We start from the raw sequence: 20,807 nt of genomic DNA, 5'->3' as shown, positions 1-20,807 counted from the left end.
AACGCAAGAACCAAAGGCAAAAAAAGACTCAGCAAACTATTTATTTACAACTAACTGGAATAGCGTTTTAAAAAAAAAATCCATTCTATGAAAAACTAAAAAAATAATGGACGAGACAGGATTCGAACCAGTGACCTTCTGCTTGCAAGGCAGACGCGCTACCAACTACGCCACACGCCCTATAACTTCTGAGATCTGACCCTTGGGGTTTTATGAATATTATAAACGCCTGTATATAACCTAGTCACATGATCACTTAGAGGATGTTATCAATCATTCAAGAGTGACTAGTCAGAGTATCAATGCAAAAAAAACTCCTATGCAGAGATGTTGCATTTTGGCATTTTATAAGCGAGAGATACGATGCCGGTGAGGTCTAGGTTCTATTTGAACCGCTAGTGTTCCAAAACGAGATTAGGTGCCCTACTTGATCTGACATTTATGGCATACTTCTACTGTTGTTAGCGCATTTTGTACCAGAACTACAATTAACGGGTTGCACTCGGTGTAGGAATGATGCTTACGAAAGCAATCCAAATGAGGAATGAAACGTTTTGCCGCTCACTCATTCTCCAATCCTCTAGAGCCTGTTTAATACTGCACATAATTTCAAAAGTTTTACTATATAAGGAACAGATCGCGCCCACCGTTGAAGGTTTTTCTTTTTTTTCTCATACTTACCTTGAGATATTACAGGAGATCAAGTAGTTCTGTAATCGCGGCACCTTGTTTGCATTGCACAGCGCTGCAAGGAGCTGTTGCCAACTCTCCCTTTAATGGAGTTGGTCTGTGTGTTCCGAGTGGATCGTCTTCGGATGGTTTACTTTGATTGGATACAATAGGCTTGCTTCAGGGTTTGTGTGGGTCTTTCAATTTTTGATTTAACTCCTCGAATGGGCTAGAATTTATTCAGCTCATCCTTCCTTAGTCAGCGCAAGTCGGGTGATTTGATCTGTCCAAGGGCTATGAATAAAGAGGCCACTGAGGCTACCGTTGTCCTAATTACTGCCTCATCTATGTCCTCGTTATAAGGCGAGAGACACGATGGCTCAAGAGCCAAGCATTGAAATTCGTAAAGAATATTTCATCAGTAAATCGAGAGAGTTCTTCTCAAAAATTTTTTTTTTTGATTTTCAAGGCCTTATGGCCTTGCTAGGGGCGCCAAAATGAGATCTGGGGGTCAGAAGAAGTTGCGCTTTTGAATGGTAAAAAGTTTTGTTGGAAAAATTGACTTTTTTCGCATTTTCAAACCCGCAAATTTGGCGCTATATAATGAGCCTGCATTCACCGATGGCAAGAGGTACCGGTCCTATAGTGTAGTGGTATCACCTCGGATTCTGATTCCGGTAACCTGGGTTCGAACCCCAGTGGGACCTCTTTTTTGCTCCATCCCATTTTCAATGAGATTTACTTTTTTATGACTATTACGGCAATCTACGGGGGCGCCAAGAACCTTCGGAGGTAACTGAACAAACTCTACGTATCAGATCAGTATGTACCTATTGAGCCGAAGTTGGCTGCTTCCAAATCAGTAATCGTTAAAAAGATGTGAGTTAACGAAGTGATGCAAGACACTCAAAGAGGATGAAAGGTTGCCGTGATGAGAAGCGTGTTTCGATACGCCTTCGTTTCACGAGGTACGAACTCAAGCAAGTCTCGTAAACACGAGAACGCAAAGTTCTCGACTCGGAACGTTTCATCCGGGATCCGGCTTTAAGTGTTCAATGGGCGCCATTATTATGGGTGACAGCAGTTTGAAAATGGGTTCTAGATCTGTCAATTGCCTTGTTTAGTTAACGTAGGCGTCTTTGTTTAGGCCCTTATTTCCTCAATTAGGAAACAATGACAAAGCGTGCTAAAGTAGATCGCAATTTATTGACGCCGAAGGCACCAAATTTAGTGACTTCCATTTGCAGTGAAAGAGTGAGCATGAAGCCTGTTTAACCTTTCTCAGACACTTCTTGAATAGGAAATTTTTTCGCAGCCATGGATTCAAGAGCATCAAGTCGAAGTCTAACTCTACAAAATTATTTCTCTGAAAATCATTGATTTGAGTATGTTCAACACATCCTATGAAATGGTTTTAATAAATGACCGAAATCAGCAAGAAGAAAAGTGGTTCTGGAAAAAAAGAAGATATCGAATAGAAAACGTAATAAACGTGCTCACAGAGCACAAGGTATATGCTGTTGGTAATTAGCACTTAGCGATTCGGATGGATTGGGCATTTCAAGGACATGTCGAGCACAACTCAGCATAAAAAGAAGTGTACCCGAACTGGAAGCTTTTGTGTGGATCTTATGCCACTTTTGATGAAAATCATTCAACCATCTAGTAGTTGTAAGATCTTCTTCTTCTTCTCTTCTTACAGCCAGTTGGCACAGAGGTACCAGTGGCAGTGAAGGTAGGAAGAGTGGTGGTCGAGGTAGACTGGGTAGTAAGACCAGTTGGAGAACCAGAAATGGTAGAACCGTCACACTGGCCGAAGAGAGCAGCCAAAGCGTTGACAACAACAGTCTTCAAGGTCTCGAAGTTGAAGAACTCCTTGAACAAGGAAGTAACCAAACCAGAGTTGGCAATAGCCTTGATGATGGCAGTGATGTCAATGAGGTCACGGTCCCACAACTCCTTGATCAAGTCAACACCGTACTCCAAGAACTGTGGGTCCACGAGCAAAGTTCTGACAACAGAAGAAGCCAAACCAGAGTTGGCCAAGGACTCCAACAAGTTGTTGACAACTCCGTCCTCGTCGTATCTCTTCATCAACTCGTCGTTCTCCTCAACAGATCTCTTGACCTGTGGTGGAAGAGTGAACTCGTCCTCCTCAACGAATCTCTTGGCGGTACCGTCGTTGATCTTCTCCTCGATCTTGCCAATCAAGTTAGAGACAACCTGCAAGGCCAACTTGAAAATGTCCTCGTAAAAGGTACAGTCGTTAAGAAGGTCCTTGATAACAGTGGTAGCCAAACCAGACTTGTCCAAAGCCTGGAACAAAGTGTCCAAGGAAATGAGACCGGATCTGATGATGAGGATGACAGCCTGGGTGACAATTGGCTGAAGAGTCTTGTTGGTAACCAAACCCTGGATGATCTTTGGAGCAAGACCAGTCTGGTTAATGGCAGCCAAGATCTGGGTAACAAGAGCGTACTCTCTGGCCTGGAGCTCGACAGGGTCGACAATCTCAGATCTCTTAGCCTGGAACTGCTGGACAGAGGCAGTGATCTCCTTGATCTGGTCCTCCTGTCTTTTAGAGAGACCAGTCTCGGCAGTACCGAAGTTAGCTGGGGCAGCTTGGACCGAAGTCAACAAAGCGAGAGCGAGAGTAGTTGAGACGGATTGGACCTTCATGATGTGTGATTAGTTAATAGATGTAACTAAAAAAAAAGAAGAACGGAAGTGGGAGGAAGCTGGGATACTTATATGGGGCCGGTCAGGGCAGAGGGCCCACAGAATCCATTGTGGAAAGTACCTAAACGGGGAATTGTTGGAAGCAGGAGTATGCAAGCAGCCCATATACCTTGTGTAGTTAAAGCACAAGGCACATTTTAGGATAAGACAGAATATGGAAGCCTGTCTGTGGGCTGCAAAAAGCGTCATTTCCGCATCGGGTAATTCGGCCTGCAGAGGGGCCTCTTGTCCTACTATAGAAACCCCATAGTTCGCTTACATTAGGAAAATGCGCACATTAGACACCGTCCTCCATGACATTTCCTGATTGGGATATACATTGGAAACAACCCTATGCCACAAAGGGGAATTCTCCTCTTGTAAAAATAGTCAAATTCTCTCTGCCATTACAAGCTGCAGCGTCCAGAACGTTGGCTGGTTCGCTCGTCCATAGTTTTCGCTCCCGCAGAACCCTTTATTCTGCCTTAACAAGGAAAACCGTCTGTCAGTGTCTGCACTTGGCAGCATCGTCCACCATAAACACACCATTTGGGCAATCGCTATACTGTCTTTAATTCCGAGACGGTAGATCAAGCGACACCTTTTTGATATTTCCTTTTTCTGACAATCCGTAAAAGCGCTTTATTGACGAGAACCACGAACATATTTTGCAACCGCGTCGCTCTCCATTTTGCGTAGTAGGCTTACCATACCAAGGTACAACAAGGCTTACGTTCGGCTTTTTCGGAACTTCTCCAGCCGACACAAAGCCTTTCGTAAATCAGGGCAAAAACCTTGCGCTCGAAGATCAACGCAATTACTATTGAGCCTGGATCACTTGATGATCTCGATAAGGTCCACGAGGTGAGTTTCCAGGTATTTCGATGTATCCACTTATTTTTTTTCAAGTGAAGAATGTGCTTCGAAAGCCTCTAGAACCGGGTGTGATGTAGCCGCATTCCACGAAGCAACCTCTGGACCCTGTAAGGCTTACTACGATAGGGGCTGGAATCTGCAATGGCTTTCGCCGTAATTGTCAAATCATTTAGCGAGAATATCACTCGCTTAGCGAGAATACCAGTAATGAAAGTATCAGCTACGAAATGACGGCCATATGTTGGAAATTGTAATGTCATCCACTGCAATGCCGTCTACAGCATGCTGAAGCAGCAACATCCATGTGTCTCCTGAAAATACACTCGCCCCTGAGTTATTTTCTTTTTGTCAAGTCAGAATGTTTTACTTTCTAGAACGACTTCTGAAACCAAAAGCCATTTTGGAAGCCAACCCGAAGGAGTCTTTGATTCTGCACTCCACCACCATCTCCTGTAAAGCAAGAAGAGCCGTCAAAGCCTCAACTCCTTTTTCAACTACGTAAATGAGCGTAACTGAGCTTTAGACGGTGGAAACCTGCTGATCATTGGATATACTCTGCGGAGATACCTTTTACGAGCTACTGCTTCCAGTAACGTTGTTTTGCATTGATTAGCTTACAATGTTTCATGATGATCTCTTTTCGACAATTAGCGATCATCAATTGCGTTACCATTATTCTAACTGAACGTGAATATTCCAAATCAACTACTTTTTCTTTCTTCGAATGTGATTGGTGATTATTCGGCCGTCCGCAGGTCTTCAAGCCATTTCCAAGAAGACCGGGCATAATAAACGGCACATCAGTGATTCTCATTGGTGAACCAAGAGTTATTGGAGAATTTGTGGCGGAGGAAAGCCACCAGAAAGGTGAAAAGTCTTGCATCCGACCAATGAATCAATGATTTTTCAAACCCACCAAAGGAAGTCAGCTTTGGATGAGGAGAAGTATCTAAAGAAGGAAATCAAAGCCAAATTGGCCCTCTGAAAAATGTTCAAATCGTTTGCTATTCTCCATTTACCCGTGCTTGTGTGTGCGATCTCGTTGAGAGTCAAATCTCGATTTCACTAGTCTTCAACATGGGCAGGTTTTGCTCTCCTATAAAACAAAAAACAAAAAAAAAAAACAAAAAAAAAAAAAACAACGTATGACAAAATCCCCAAAAAATTTGTATCCACTCCAAGTCTTCATTGGTCCAGTTCCCCACGACGTGTACAGAGTAGGGACGAGTCAGGAGATGCTCATGGCCAATGTTTGGCAATCTCAGTGCACTAAACTTTACAACACCTTAATTTCAGAGATCGACAAGCCTAAACGCCTGGCAAAAAAATACCTGGAAATCCCCAAATTATACCGGGTGAAAACGAAACAATTTACATTTGAAAAAACCGTCATCTCGTCTACCCCAAGAGTTGACTTACGTCCTTTGCATCTTCTCCAATTTCACTCGATCAGGTGGTTCAATTCAGTCCAGGTACATCTAGGAACAAATCGCACCCACTTTCTGGCTTCACCCACTACTCACCATGTCTTTCGCAGCCAGTGTTGGGACCGCACCCGTGCACCAAGCCCTGGAGACGCGGGTCGTATTCTCGTACAAGGCAGAAAAAACGAGTAAAAAAAAAAGTCAGCCTTATGCGTGGGTTGCATCTCTCTACACTTCAATAGATCAGATGCTCCATTATTTACAGACAGCCACCGCCAACTTGGCCAGGCTATCAGCCCACAAGCCGATCCACGTGACGCTAATTACCTCCTTACTCGTTTCCATTGCCTACCTCGCCGTGGTAGACGAGTACATCCCTAGTCTGTTGGAGAACAACGGCTCTGTGAGCTATTACCATCCCAAGGGCTCCAGCGATTACCTGAAATGGATTCAAATTGACGATGTTGCCGCCTACCCGGACGCCGACGCTGTATCTTTGGTGCCGTTGGTGTTCAGAAGAAAGCACAATCACGTTTTGCCCAATGTCCCCGATACCATTACTGGTGCCCACTACGAGAAGATCTTGGTGGTGAAAAGTAATGCATTGGACTCGAAGTTGGGCAGCTTGACCAAGATCACCGTGGACGGCGTCACATGGAAGGCCCGGTCCCACAATAAGGTGGCACGTCTTTTAGAGCATGGTAAGCTGGCCTACGAGAAGGTCTGCTTCTTGATCAAGGGTGCCGAAACCTTTGACATTGGCTTGATCACCGTTGCATACATTGCCATGGCCTACACAATTATCAAGGTGTTTATCGATTTGAAGCGCAAGGACTCGTCCCTCTGGTTGGGTTTCTCCATCATCATTTCATCCACATTCGCTTTCATCTTTGCCTTGGCTGTGACGACAAAAATTTTCGAGACCAAGGTTTCCTTGCTCAGTATGACTGAAGGCATTCCCTTTTTAACTGCCATTATTGGCTTCAAACACAAAATTTCCATTGCCTCCGCCATCATCAGTCAGTCGACCTCCAACGTTGACGTGAAGACCATTGTCTCGTCTGCGATTGCCAGCCATACCACCAGCTTATTGAGAGACCATGTTACAGTCATTATTGCCTTGCTTCTGGCATTGTTGTACGCCGCATCCATGGAAGGATTAAGAAACTTCTGTTTGTTGAGCAGTACAATCTTGGCATTTGACTTGTTACTCACCTACACCTTCCTTTCTGCTGTCTTCGGATTAAAGATTGAAATCAACAGAGCTCGCAGGACTCACGATCTTCAAACTGCGTTGGAGGAAGAGGGCATCTCTTCCTTCGTCGCAGCATCAATTGCTAACCGCTCCGCCAAGAATGAGTACCCTAAGGGCGACTCCCGTACGACCGTCTTGTCTTTCAAAGTCATGTTGCTTGGAATCTTTTTTGCCTTCCACGGTTTGTGGTTGGGCAGCTCTTGGTTGTACGGTACCTCAAGTGAGCTCTTCAATGATACCACCTCGCTCTCTGAGATTGCCGCCAAACAAATCCAAATTGGTTCTAAGGGTACCGTTGTGTCTATTCTCAAACCTCAGGTGTACGTTCCAAACGGCCTTCTCGTCACCTTCGAGGATCTTCTTTCCACAATTTTGACTACCATCTCCAATGCCATCAAGGATAGCTTGATTTCCAAATTCCTTTTATTTGGCTTTGCTATTTCCATTTCATTCAATGCCTACTTTTTGAATGCCACGCGTTATCAGCGCAATGCCACCAACAAATTGGTTGAAAGAGAGATGTCGAGACCTCAGCTCAGCTCTTTGGCCAAGCCCTCCAGGAAGTCTAAGAAACTGAAGAAAAAGAAGGCAGCTACCTACGACACGGATGACAGTTCTTCCAACGATGGTGCCCTCACGTTCAATGCGTCTGTTAAGCAATTGCCTCTTGAAGAATGTATCAAGCAATTTTCGGAAGGCAAGGTCAGAGAGTTGAACAACGACGAGGTTTCATCCTTGGTTGTGTCAGGTAAATTACCCCTTTATGCTTTGGAAAAACAGTTAGGTGACAACCTTCGTGCTGTTGTTGTTCGTCGTAAGGCCATCGCTAAGCTCGCCAATGCCCCAGTGCTCGACACCGAGAGACTTCCATATGCCCACTACGACTATGATCGTGTGTTCGGCGCTTGTTGTGAAAATGTCATTGGTTATATGCCATTGCCAGTTGGTGTTGCCGGTCCATTGATCATTGATGGTACTCCATACCACATTCCCATGGCTACTACCGAGGGTTGTTTGGTCGCTTCTACTATGCGTGGTTGTAAGGCCATTAACTCTGGTGGTGGTGTTCAGACTATCTTGACCCAAGATGGTATGACCAGAGGTCCATGTGTCTCCTTCCCATCTTTGGCTAGAGCTGGTGCTTGTAAGCTTTGGTTGGACTCCGAAGAGGGTCAGAAATCTATCAAGAAAGCTTTCAATTCTACCTCCAGATTTGCCCGTTTGCAACATGTCAAGACCGCTATTGCTGGAACTTTGCTCTTCATCCGTTTCAAGACCACCACTGGTGACGCCATGGGTATGAACATGATCTCTAAAGGTGTTGAACACTCTCTTAGGTTCATGACGGAGGAGTGCGGTTTTGATGATATGTCTGTCATTGCCGTCTCTGGTAACTATTGTACGGATAAGAAGCCTGCTGCGATCAACTGGATCGAGGGTAGAGGTAAGTCTGTTGTTGCTGAGGCAAGAATTCCTAAAGATGTTGTGCAGAAGGTTTTGAAGTCCGACGTTGACGCGTTGGTCGAATTGAACGTCAGCAAGAACTTGGTTGGTTCTGCCATGGCTGGCTCTGTTGGTGGTTTCAATGCCCATGCTGCCAATTTGGTCACTGCTGTCTACTTAGCATGTGGTCAAGACCCAGCCCAGAACGTGGAGTCTTCCAACTGTATCACTCTTATGAACAAGGTCGGAGACGATCTTCAAATTTCCGTTTCTATGCCCTCGATCGAGGTCGGAACCATCGGTGGTGGTACCATCTTGGAGGCCCAAGGTTCTATGTTGGACTTGTTGGGTGTTCGTGGTCCTCACCCCGAGAACCCTGGTGACAACTCCAGACGTCTTGCCTGTATTGTTGCATCCGCTGTGTTGGCTGCTGAACTTTCTCTTTGCTCTGCTTTGGCAGCTGGCCACTTGGTTCAGTCCCATATGCAACACAACAGAAGCAAAGCTCCTGGCTCTGCCGATTCAGCCGCTGCGAAGCCCGTGGCCAATGGTACTACCAACGGCCAAGACTTGAAGCGTCTTAAGGAGGGATCTGTCAATTGCATCAAATCATAGAAGTATCAGATCAAAGGGAGATCAAAGGTTGAGGAAAAAGAAGTTGCATGAACAAAATGTTCGCTTTACTACATCATCATCATCTTACTCATCGGGAAATCGCAAGCTAATTCAATATAAGGGTTTTCACCCATCGCTTGCATTTCATCAAAGGTTATATAGCTAATCAATTCCTCATTGAGTGCAGTATTTGCAAAATCAGTCAGAGTCGCAGACGCATTCCCCACGAAAAAAAAGTTGGTGATTAGATCTGAAAAAAATAAAAGACTCGTATAGACCAAAACCATGCTGCAGCTGCCCTCTCAGGAAGTAGGCACGCCTATTCCAAACAACACAGCCCATGCTATTTCTGTGACTTTACCTACTTGGGAAGCCACGGTCGGTTACGAAGAAGGCCAGGAATGGGTTACCAGTAAGATGAATTCTGGATACCCCAGGTTTTTCATTCATCTGATTATCCAAGATTTGGCAAAAGCTATTGAATCAAAGTATGGGCGTGAGGGCGAGAGATGCATGATATTTCCATCCTACAACACGGCCAAGAGGTGTCGTGAGTTCATTAAGCAGAAGACCGAGACTGCAAACATTTTGGTCAGAGTGTTACGTTTGAGAACACCAGCTCCCACGACTGATTTTGAAAAGTCTTCCGTTATCGAGTCCGAAATCGGTATTGTTCTTTTCCCAGCCTCGGAGTTCCCCTTGGCCAAGCAGTACTGGCAACACTCCGGAGAGGGTATCTCATCTAGAATGGGTGAGTACGTCTTGAAGGAGTTGTTCGACAACGAGGGCAAAGACCAGGCTAGAGCAAGGTCAAGAAATAAACAAGAGCTCCAAGCTCAGAGCATACAGAAGAAGTCTCCTTCCATCTCCGCTTCCATGAGATCGAACTCCTTGGGTCAGAATGAGGAGGCTGAAAGAGAATTCAACACATTCATTGAGCAGAAGTACGGAAGAGTGCTTGATTTGAAATTCTCCAAGGAAGCGAAGATGGCATTGAGAAGACGTATTTGTGGTAAGGCTGACAAATCACACAACCAGGAGGAGGAAATGGACAAGGCTAGAAGAGGCAAGTTTCTCAGTGAAACGGACGTCTACCTTTATCCGACGGGAATGGCCTCTATCTTCAATGCCCACCAGGCCGTACTTGCTGTGGAAGAAAATCCCAAGAAATCCGTCTGTTTCGGCTTCCCATACGTCGATACCCTTAACATCTTGAAAAAGTTTGGTCCTGGCTGCTATTTCCTCGGTCACGGTGACGATGCTTCCTTGGATACTCTCGAGGCCGAGTTGAAGTCTGGCGAGACTGAAATCTCTGCTTTGTTCTGTGAGTGTCCATCGAACCCACTTCTCAAAACCCCAGACTTGCAACGTATCAAGGCTCTTTCCGAAAAATACAACTTCCTTGTGATTGTGGACGAGACCGTGGGTAACTTCTTGAATATTTCTGTGTTGCCATATGCCGATATGGTGGTATCCTCGCTTACCAAGGTTTTCTCTGGAGATTCCAACGTTATGGGTGGCTCGCTTATTTTGAACCCTTTGTCGGAAAACTACAAGCGGTTGAAGCAGTATTTCGATGAGAACTATGAGGATCTTTATTGGGCCGAGGATGCGCTCTACCTTGAAAGAAATTCTAGAGATTTTGAGGCCAGAGCACGCATCATCGACCAGAATGCTGAAGAGGTTGTTAAATTGCTACAGGATAGCGATATCATCTCGGAGGTCTTCTACCCACGCTTATCGCCCTCTAAGCACCATTATGACACTGTCAAAACACCAAACGGAGGCTACGGTGGATTGATGTCCATGTTATTCAAGGAACCCAGACAAGCCATCACATTCTTCAATGCCGTCAACTTGCATAAGGGTCCATCCTTGGGCACCAACTTCACGTTGGCGTGTCCATACTCCATCCTCGCCCACTACCAAGAGCTCGACGAGATCGAGAAATGGGGAGTTGATAGAAATTTGGTGAGAATCAGCATCGGCATCGAGGACAGAGACGAGCTCCTCGGTGTATTGAGAAGCAGCTTGGAAGTCGCTGCCAAAGAAGAATAGACTACAGCAAATCCAAAAGTAATTCATTCATGCATGTCCAGGGTATCTCTGATGGTCACAGGGCAGAGGTATTTCACCTGTAGGTTCCGGTAGTTCAACAGTACCAGCGACCCAGTATCGAGAATTCCGACTGAAGAAACGCACCCAACCTCCTAGTTGATCCTCGATCTCTTCTGGGTCAAGACCTCGAAGATCGTGTGTGAGTTCATCTTCCTTATCGTAACAGCCGGTCACAAAAGCTCGGGCACTATCTTTTCCACTGAACACATGGTAGGCACCGCCAGGGCCGTATATTCTAGCCGATTTCGTCACATCATAGACCGTTCCATTGATTGACACGTAAATAGGAAGTCCGGGAATATCACCATTGTATTTAGCCAATTCTTCAAGGGTCAATTGCACTGGCAGCTCTATAGTTAGATGCTTAAGGTAACGATAGTCTACCCATTTACCATCGTATCCCCAGGTCGAAGATCCAGTAAACCACCAAGATAGAAGTGCGTTTGCAAGGACTAAGCCACCTAGTACTCGTAGGATATCTATTGTGGAGGTAAATGCGGAAGAAGCTTTAACCATTGAGTTGTACCTTGACTTGGTGATGCGTGCGACATATTAAAGTGCATCGTCACCTTAGGGTTAGCCCACAATGAGGCAAGTGATATTTTTAGATTTCCAATTAACTTATTATTCTATAGTACATATGCTGATTAGTTCATAAAAAAGATCTCGTCGTTGGGACCAGGCATGTCTTGGGCAAAGTGGAGTTTGTTAGAGTCTGCGCTCAAGAGGTACAGCCAGAATTCCTCATTAATACTGTTGAAAGGCTCCTTGCCCAACATTTTGTCGAGATCTTGTCCATCAGTCCCCTGAAACTGCATCGAATCGTCTTGCGAATTCATAGACGGATTCGGTTGCACCATCGAGTTGTTATCGAATACTGAGGGCACCTGATTGCCACGGTCTTGATATTGATACTGTCCTTGTGGCATGTAGTTTGGCATGGGCGTGTTGTACTGCGGTGTGTTTCCTGTGTTTGCAGAACTTCCAGTCATCATGCCTGGATCCATCTGCATCGGTCTAGATGCAAAGTTCTGTGGTGGATATTGGTTGGCGGCCGACATGTCGACATTCTCCTGTGGCTGAACAGGATGAGTGCCGTTATTGACTTCATTGTTCTCCCTCTTGACAGGTTCTCCCTTGCCAGCATCTTCACTCTTTCGCCTAAATGAAGCAGCGTATGAGAGAAGATCCAAGTGCATTGCTGGGGCATTGTATCTTCCAGACTCAGTGGTCATGATTCCGCCTCCGATACTAAACATGTCTGTTGCTAAAAGAGCCATCTGCTTACGCTCACTTCTGCTGATGTCTTTGGAAACCGGTTTAAATTGGTTGGGAGTCTCACTATGACTCTTCAACAAGTCCAGAACCTGGGTGACATAGGTTTGGATGAAAAGTTGCAAAATCAATCTCATCTTAAGAAGGAAGTTATTTGCTGGGTAGGACTGGGACGTCTCGAATATTAGATTTTTGAGCTTTTGAATGGACTGAATAGCATAGCGGGGGACTAGGTCCTTTTCAATATGTGAAGGCAACGACAAGATCAAGTACCTCATTCTCATCAACATACCTGCAGTGTAAACGATTCTGGAAGAGTAAACCAACGGTAGAGAAGCAACATCGGATGGCTCGAGCTTCGCCACTTCGTCCAAAGCGCAAAGGCAAGAAACCGTACACTGAGAGATGGCCTTGAGTGTATTACCATCAAGCTTCAGAGCACAGCCGGTGCCATCAGTGTTAGCAAGCTGAACTTCGTTGAAGTCAGGTTGATGAAGATATGCTTCAATGGAATGGTAATAGGCCTTCTGAAGGTAGTTTGTCGGATGAATTCTTCCTTTGAGTGACGAGAGTATTCCCTGAAATTCTTTGATAACATATTTGGATACTGCCGATTTGTTCTCAACGGAGTCGGGAGCATGAACAATGTGGTGGATTCGCTCCAACTCATGATTAAGCCTCAGAAAAATAGCCAAGTTTCGAAAGCGATCGCTATCCTCTTTTTCGAGACACAAGCAACACTCATTCACGTAAGGTGTCCATTTGACATAGATATTACGCCGGAGAATCAAGCAAATGCTGACAGTGCTGATGTACAATATCATGATCAAGGCCCGGTATTCAATAGCTGTATGCTGTTCTTGTTGTTTGACAATAGTCTTGTTCTCGGCCAGGTAGGTGTAGGAGGGTCGGCTGACAATCCCCAAGTCGTGCAAAAGACTGACAGATACGGTGTTAAGAATGTGATACCGACGCTGCTTAAAAAACTCTGGGGAGTTATACCATAAGGAGAGGAGAATGAGACTCTTGACGAGCTCAACACTCTTAGATCCCCACACCATGATTTCAGTGCACACGGCTTCGATAGCAAAAATTTCGACTTGCAGGCAGATATCGGGGCTGGAGTCCTTGTTCATAACAAGCGAAGCGATGGACACAACAGTATTGAAAAGAAAAGGCATCTCCTCAATCAACTGTTCGACCAGCTTATCCTCGGGCACATCGACCAACGGGTGTCTTTTGAACACCTCTGTCTTGTAAATGTGCAAACGCTTCGAGGCTTCCTCCATGGTGATGATTCCAGCCGTGACGACATCCTTGACTCTGTTCTTCTCTATATGGGCTCTGCGGTAGGCGCTTCGCTCTTTAATGACCGAGGTGATCTCGCTCAAGTTAGTTCCGCCCTCGGTGAGCATAGAGATTTCTCGTTCCAAATCGGCCTTCGACACGAAAAAAGGCGACCCTGTATCACTGGGAGTCTCAGTGATCCCAGGCACCCGAGGGGTCTGGTTTACACCAGGGCTGGACTGGTTTTTGGCGTGGAGCTGAGCATTCAGCTGTCTGAGCTGCTCCTTCAACTCAGCAATCTGTTCCTGAAGATCAGCCACCAGTTCGCTGCCAGCAGCACGACGACGGCGTTTGCGAGGCTGGTCGACGTCGATTTCACACACTTTGCCTGCGTTGGAGCATCTCACACAAGGCAGATGAGGATCGTTTTCGTCCAACGGGGTACACCTCACTTTCAAAGCATGACACTGCTTACATGCTTTTGTTCTGCGGACTCGTTTCGATCCGTTCAGACTGCCTGTGCCTCCAGCAGGCAGCAGGTGGTTTGACATGTCTCTTTCGTGTTCAGGCATGTCCTAGTAGTTGTAGGAGATGAAGGTGCGACTGATCGGTTCGGCTGGTAGGGGCTCATGTGACTGGGGCGGAACTGTTTGCACCCAAGCTTACAGAAAGAGGAAATAGGACGAAGGGAAAAGGGATGCATTAAATTTAGAAGAGATGCTTTATTTTTTCAAATTCTTGGCCGAATTGGTCTGAAAGTTTATCCGTGCTCTGCCTGTTTATCAGATATGACTTTGACAGGTCCTTGGCACGCCAAGCTGAGCCCGGTTTTTTTCAGGCGGGGATGGGTAGGCCGAAGAAGTTTATTCGTTGAAACTCGGTGTACATTGTTTATATTGTAAGAGGACATCGTCATACGTATTGGTGGGCTTGACTGGTCCGAAATGCTACGATTCATTGTTCGGCCGAAGTGACCGAGGCCTCTATACGATTGCCGTGTCATTGCGACTCCCCAACAATGGGTATTCTAGAACACAGATGTAATCTTCTTTCGGAAGGGTCTAGTTACGGTTGGCAGAAGAAAAACTGTTTTTGTGACTCAATGGCTACCCGTTCCTGGCTGCTGATGCGGCGAGCTTCTGTTGCGGCTTGTCGAGCATAATCTCCGAGAATCCCTGAAAAAAAGGTTTGGGTTCGAATCGATTTTACACAATGTTCCTAGATCCTCGCTTGTGATCAGGCCAGGTCGCCCCTTCCCCTCTTTTGTCATCGCTTTTCAAAAAAAAAAAATAGGCATGGATAGCCGAAATGCGTTGGCTGCGAACGTTCCACAGCGGCAAAGTCTCCGCCACTCGGTCTTCACACGGCTATATGGACCCAGCCGTGTCATGAAGGGTCCAGTATAATTTTGACATTGGATGATTTGGAGGAGTTGTGAAGTGGTGATGTTTTGTGGAATTTGCTACTTTTTCGCAGATGAAGGGACGGCTCGGGACGGCTCCAATGTTGAAAAATGCAGGAGGTGTTGTGGTCCATCGACTAGCGAAACGGATCTACTAAATGAAGGCCTAGGTAGCCGAAAATGTGGCTTGATCTGCGTATTCCCTGTTTTTTTCATCTCCTCTACGCTGCCCAAACGTGAGTCAACGCCTCGTAAGGCCGCCCCAATCAAGATAATCGATTTTAAGGTTATCGCCTACATATACGCATAACCAGTACGGCTTCGGAAATGCGTCATGCAAAAGATCGAAACCGTGATGGATAGTAGGAGATATTTAAGTGGGCAACTGTGGTCTTCAAATACGGTCGTATCGATTTTCCACTTTCTAAAGGGAATTCCGGGATCGGGCCCTGTAGTTGCATGACGTCTCACGCATCCAGGTCTTGAGCATGGTGGTTATAACGGAAAGCCGACGAACATGATCCTGCCCTGGGACCTACGGATGTTTTGGGTGGGCTGATGTAGCTAATGTTGGGGCTAATTTTGACATTCGTTTGAAAGTAAGGTTTTCAATGAGCGTGGATTATTGAGCTCATGAGGTGTGTTTGATGTAATTTATGGATCAGTGACGTTTGGCATCCTCCTTCATGTTTCTTTCTGGAACTCGAGAAGTTCGATAAGACTGAACAATTGTATAGGATCTACACGACACTGGATTAGGCCCAATGTCTCTCATCCAGCGAAGTTATCTCTTATTCGATGTCCTCCTACAAGCATTAGAGGTATCCCAAATGATTCAAAGAATGTATAATCCTAGTAGAGCGGGGATGTAGACTTCTTTTACTTTATTTAAAGCCCTTGCTTACTTTACTGCATTCATGATTGGAATACTGACTCTCGTTCGAGATACCTCATCGTGATCCACCCTCAATCCGTCCAATTCCACAATGGTTGCAAAAATGTCGCAGAACATCGTTAATCATCCACACCACACAACACCAAAATAACCTCATTGAATCATGAAATTTCTCAGCATTCATCTCTTTCTTAGCACAAGACCATTAAATCACCAGAAACCACGGAGGGGTTCTTGGCGTGTGGGTTCCCACGTAACAAGGGGTTCTGTATTCAGCGCGACAATAAAATAGCCAGGTTCACAGCCGCAACTGCTTTCTTCAACATGAGCGCCCTAAAAGACAGGCTCCATCTCAACAAATCCCCCCAATTACCCTTGTACAAAGACAAGCCATCTGCTGCTGCTGGCTCTGCTTTTGTTCCATTGAAAGGCCGTCCTAATCTGAAAAAAGTCATGGTCCTTAAAGCGTTCGCCCTGTCAGTGGTGGTCTACCTTTTCTACCTTTTGATCTCGTCGGCACCATCACCCCGTTCAGCCTTCAGGAAGGACTGGAGTGTAGCAAAGAATGAAGTCAGAGACGTGTTTTTGGAATCCTGGCACGCTTATGAGGATGCCGCCTTTGGCAAGGACGTGTATCATCCCGTCAAGGGAACCGGTGAAAATATGGGCCCTAAACCTTTGGGCTGGATCATTGTGGACTCCTTGGACACCATGTTGATCATGGATGCCCAGGACGAGTTTAAGCGGGCCAAAGACTGGGTTCGGAACGATTTGAACTACCACTTTGACTACAACGTCAATGTGTTCGAGACGACGATCCGTATGCTTGGTGGCCTCTTGAGTGCATTCCACCTCTCAAACGATGATTTGTTCTTGGACAGAGCAGCCGATTTGGCCAATGCCCTTATCGGTGGTTTCAATTCGCCCACGGGACTTCCCTATTCTTCCGTGAACTTACTCAGCGGAGAGGGCCTTAAAAACCATGTCGATAATGGAGCTTCTTCCACAGCCGAAGTTGCAACGTTGCAGCTTGAATTCAAGTATCTTGCTAAGTTGACAGGTGAAGAGTTATACTGGAAGAAGGCCGAGGAGATTATGAAGGTTTTGGATGCCAACCAGCCTCAGGATGGTCTCGTGCCAATTTACGTGAACCCCGAATCAGGTAAATATCAAGGTAGCTTGATCAGAATGGGTTCTCGTGGTGATTCATACTACGAGTATTTGTTGAAGCAATACTTGCAGACCGAACAGCAGGAACCTATCTACTGGAAGATGTACAAGGAATCTGTCGAGGGTGTCAAAACTAAGATGACAAAGAAATCTGAGCCCAACGGCTTGACCTATATTGGTGAACTTCCTCGTGGAGTTGGCGGAAACTTGTCTCCTAAGATGGACCACCTTGTTTGTTTCTACGGTGGTTTACTTGCTCTTGGAGCTACTAGTGGGAAGACATTGAAGGAGGCTCGCCAGCTGCCAAACTGGGATGCAGACAAGGAGCTGGACTTCAAATTCGGTGAAGAGTTGACCTACACATGCTACAAGATGTACGCCGATGTGGTGACTGGCTTGTCACCTGAGATTGTCGTGTTTAATGAAGACGCCACTAAGGAAAGAGACTTCTACATCAAGCCTGCTGATACTCACAACTTGCAAAGACCTGAGACTGTCGAGTCCCTCTACTACTTGTATAAGCTCACGGGCGACGAGAAGTACAGAAAGTGGGGTTACGAGATTTTCCAGAGCTTCATCAAGCACACGAAGGTGGTGAGCAAGAATGGAAAGGTTACTTACAGCACGCTTAAGGATGTGACGAGTCTCAATCCTCTGTTCGGCGACAATATGGAGTCATTCTGGCTCGCTGAAACCTTGAAGTACTTGTACCTTTTGTTTGACGACGAAGACAAGATCCCTCTCGACAAGTATGTGTTCAACACAGAGGCACATCCATTCCCTAGGTTCCTGATGGGTACTTTATTCAAGACTGGCTGGCAACGTTCCTTTGACGACCCCAGAAATGCCGTGAAATTCAGCGACGCTGTGGGCAACCCTGATCAGGCCAAGAAGCATGATGCGGCCTTGGACAAGAAGAACATCCCCAAGGCTGCACCAGCGGCGAAGAAGATCGATGAAGAGGTGCAAGAAGAGGTGGAAAAAGACCCGCTGCTTAAGGAAGAGCCACGGAAGTTTAAGAAGGCTGAACAGGAGGTTCTCCAGGCTCTCAATGGTCAAGCCAAATAATCATAATGGGCGACTCTGCGGGTGCAGACATGGTTGCAAGAATGGCTGCAAACAATCAAACGCGCCATGGAGAAGGCGTGGCGAGACTAGGTGGCTGAGTAACCAGGGATACGGTGAGTTGACGGGCACAAAACATCCACCGAGCCGAGTTTTGATTTACCTTGACGCGTTTAAGGAATATCATACCTTTATATCCGTGACTGCGACACTCGGAAGCTCGATCCCCTTTTGCCTCAGGCTCATCTATCTTGTGTGTCGCACTCAGGGCGGGCCTTTGTCCCATTCGTGTACATAGAGTCTAGGAGGCATGACGTAAGCCTATGAGAAACACCTCACTAAAAAAAAAAAAAAATAGCTTACCTCAGACAGTGATAACGTTAGTTTCTGCACGATCTAAGACTCCCTCGCTCCCACCGTCTCCCACTTCGACACCATGTCCAGTGAAGTATGTACTATCATTTAGGTTATTTGAAACCACCCGCCGAGAGCGCCACCGTTATACCTCTCGAGCCCATGTTGAATTACGTCACACTAACATCCAGCTGAAGAACTCGTTCGACTTAGAGTTGAACCCGTTCGAAAGATCCTTTGCCCCTTCAGATAACCATATTCGTGCTGGTGCAGCTCCACAGGCCCCTACGGGCATGGCTCCCGGAGAGCCACCTTTGCCCAACGGCCAGAAACCCAAGAATATCGAAAAGACTGAAGGAACACCTACACTGCTGGCTTCCTCCAAGTTAGAACATGCTCCCTCGGCCCAGTCTACGGCTACTCTGGCTCTGCCCGTGCCTGACCAGACTGAGAATAAGGAACCTGGATCGGCCGGGTCTAACAAACACAACCTCCGTCTTCTGAACTTCCAGAGCGTTGCTGCCTCTGAAAACCGCTTACCTGGCCTTACGCCTCCTATTTTCACTCCAGGTGGCCGTCGTCTTCCTCCGATCCATCTCTCTCCAAATGCGGCGATGGGAACACCCGAAACTCCCGGATCAAGTCTTTGGAGCAGCTTGCTAAATGCAACCAACGGCCAGGGCGGCCACGAGGGCCAGCAGGGCCTGAACCTGAACTACGCACAGTTTGCCAATATGATGAGAAAGCTGGGACTCACACCCAACGAGCTGAACCTACGCCTGGGCTTCACTCCTGGCGTGGGTCAGCAGACGTTCAACTTTGGTCATATCCCAGGACTCACCCCTGGCGGCTTAAGCAACGGCCAAATGACGCCTGGATTGCTGAGCTTTTTGGGTCTTTCTCATCAAGGCAACCAGGAAGGTCCCTCGAGTCAGAACCAGCCGGTGCACCTCAACCACGCCCCGGTCAGGCAGACACAGCTGTACCAGCCTCCTCCTCAGAGCCGTCCTGCTCCCGTGCCTGCTCCACAACCTTCGGCATCTGCTCCTGCTGCCGGTGCTGCTCCATCTGCTCCCACAGAGCCTGAACCTACTTTCGCTATTCCTACAGAACCGCCTAGACCTATGCCTGTGGTGAAGCAGGAGGAGGATACCAAGGTGAAGGAGCCACCGGCAAAGAAAGCTAAGGCTAACCCTCGGGCCAAGAAGGAAAAGAAGAAGGAAGAGAAGAAGAAGGCGCCCACGCCAGTGGACGAGGAAGAAGAAAAGAGAAAGCAGTTCTTGGAACGTAACCGTGTGGCTGCGTCCAAGTGTCGTCAGCGTAAAAAGCAGCTTTTCCAGAAAATGGAGGATGAGTTGGCCTTCTACTCCACAGGTTACCGAGAGTTGTCTGCGCAGGTGACCCAGCTCAGAGAACAGCTTCTCACGCTACGAGGCGTGGTGACAAGCTTGAAGAACCTGCCTGTGTTGATCAACGCCGTTGGCGGGTACCAGCAGTTGCAGAACATAATTGGCCAGACAGACTACATTGCTCAGGCAGCAGTAAATTCGCAGCCAAATTTCCACCTGATACCCAGCACGATACCCACCACGCTAAATGCTTCTCTGCAACCGCTGCAGCAGCTGTCACCCCAAACCAACAAGGCAGGCATGAAATACATGGGGCCTCAGGGCCAGGCCGCCCCTGAAGAGCAGCCACATATTCAAGGCGACAGACGGCGTCTAGTGCCGGGATCCAACGGCTTGATGCCGTATCAAGATCCCAACGGCGGTCAAAACGTGACGATCCCCGCGGAAGCTCCCGTGGAAGAAGTCCCTCGTCACTTCTCCGGTGAAATGAACGGTATGGCCAACATGCAACCAGTTGACCAAAGCGGACTTCGAAACCTGAGCAGCACCTCAAACTTGCAGAACAAGCAGATGGAGCAGGGGTACCAGGGACTACGAAACGTGGCTTCGATGGCGAATCTCCAGCACTAGATGTTCAAGATTTACGTCATCCCGACAGATCTTACCACTTGTCATTCAAATCCACTACCAGGTGGGGACGGTTTCATGATCTTGTCCTGCCTGATGGGTGCGAAGTGGACAAGGCCCCAAAGTAGTAAAAGTCTGGGGCACTCCACCGTTGAGGCGCGGTACCTGCACGAAAAAAGGTGTCTGAAGAGTGTCTGAAGAGTACTCGCATTTGCTCAAAAACAGCGATCTGCTCTTTACTTATCCGCCTTGATCCCACGCTGTT

General features: G+C 46.9%; 6 protein-coding genes and 2 non-coding genes across 8 annotated transcripts; 5 read left to right on the top strand and 3 right to left on the bottom strand.

The window, feature by feature from the left end:
• Window positions 1–107: 107 nt before the first annotated feature.
• Window positions 108–180, bottom strand: C7M61_000360. Its single transcript has one exon. It is a non-coding gene; the product is annotated as a tRNA-Ala (tRNA).
• Window positions 181–1,305: 1,125 nt separating this feature from the next.
• Window positions 1,306–1,376, top strand: C7M61_000359. Its single transcript has one exon. It is a non-coding gene; the product is annotated as a tRNA-Gln (tRNA).
• Window positions 1,377–2,331: 955 nt separating this feature from the next.
• On the bottom strand, window positions 2,332–3,348 carry C7M61_000358 (uncharacterized protein; the record flags this gene model as incomplete). Its single annotated transcript, XM_024855810.1, has 1 exon — window positions 2,332–3,348. One exon carries the CDS (start codon window positions 3,346–3,348, stop codon window positions 2,332–2,334), a length of 1,017 nt encoding a protein of 338 aa, XP_024715409.1.
• A 2,586-nt stretch (window positions 3,349–5,934) lies between these two features.
• Window positions 5,935–9,000, top strand: HMG1 (hydroxymethylglutaryl-CoA reductase (NADPH); the record flags this gene model as incomplete). The annotated part of the gene is made up of 1 exon (XM_024855809.1): window positions 5,935–9,000. One exon carries the CDS (start codon window positions 5,935–5,937, stop codon window positions 8,998–9,000), a length of 3,066 nt encoding a protein of 1,021 aa, XP_024715408.1.
• A 285-nt stretch (window positions 9,001–9,285) lies between these two features.
• Window positions 9,286–11,058, top strand: STR2 (cystathionine gamma-synthase; the record flags this gene model as incomplete). Its single annotated transcript, XM_024855808.1, has 1 exon — window positions 9,286–11,058. The coding sequence occupies one exon, from the start codon at window positions 9,286–9,288 to the stop codon at window positions 11,056–11,058; it is 1,773 nt and encodes a 590-aa protein (XP_024715407.1).
• Window positions 11,059–11,765: 707 nt separating this feature from the next.
• Window positions 11,766–14,252, bottom strand: WAR1 (War1p; the record flags this gene model as incomplete). Its single annotated transcript, XM_024855807.1, has 1 exon — window positions 11,766–14,252. One exon carries the CDS (start codon window positions 14,250–14,252, stop codon window positions 11,766–11,768), a length of 2,487 nt encoding a protein of 828 aa, XP_024715406.1.
• Window positions 14,253–16,301: 2,049 nt separating this feature from the next.
• On the top strand, window positions 16,302–18,215 carry MNS1 (mannosyl-oligosaccharide 1,2-alpha-mannosidase; the record flags this gene model as incomplete). Its single annotated transcript, XM_024855806.1, has 1 exon — window positions 16,302–18,215. One exon carries the CDS (start codon window positions 16,302–16,304, stop codon window positions 18,213–18,215), a length of 1,914 nt encoding a protein of 637 aa, XP_024715405.1.
• A 433-nt stretch (window positions 18,216–18,648) lies between these two features.
• SKO1 (Sko1p) lies at window positions 18,649–20,545 on the top strand (the record flags this gene model as incomplete). The annotated part of the gene is made up of 2 exons (XM_024855805.1): window positions 18,649–18,660; window positions 18,758–20,545. 2 exons carry the CDS (start codon window positions 18,649–18,651, stop codon window positions 20,543–20,545), a joined length of 1,800 nt encoding a protein of 599 aa, XP_024715404.1.
• Between the last annotated feature and the right edge of the window lie 262 nt (window positions 20,546–20,807).

This window comes from Candidozyma pseudohaemuli, assembly GCF_003013735.1.
Source record: "Candidozyma pseudohaemuli strain B12108 chromosome Unknown scaffold00001, whole genome shotgun sequence".
NCBI classification, from domain to species: Eukaryota; Fungi; Ascomycota; class Pichiomycetes; order Serinales; family Metschnikowiaceae; genus Candidozyma; species Candidozyma pseudohaemuli.
The sequence above is the reverse complement of the archived record's forward strand: the minus strand, read 5'-3'. Positions and strand labels throughout refer to the sequence as shown.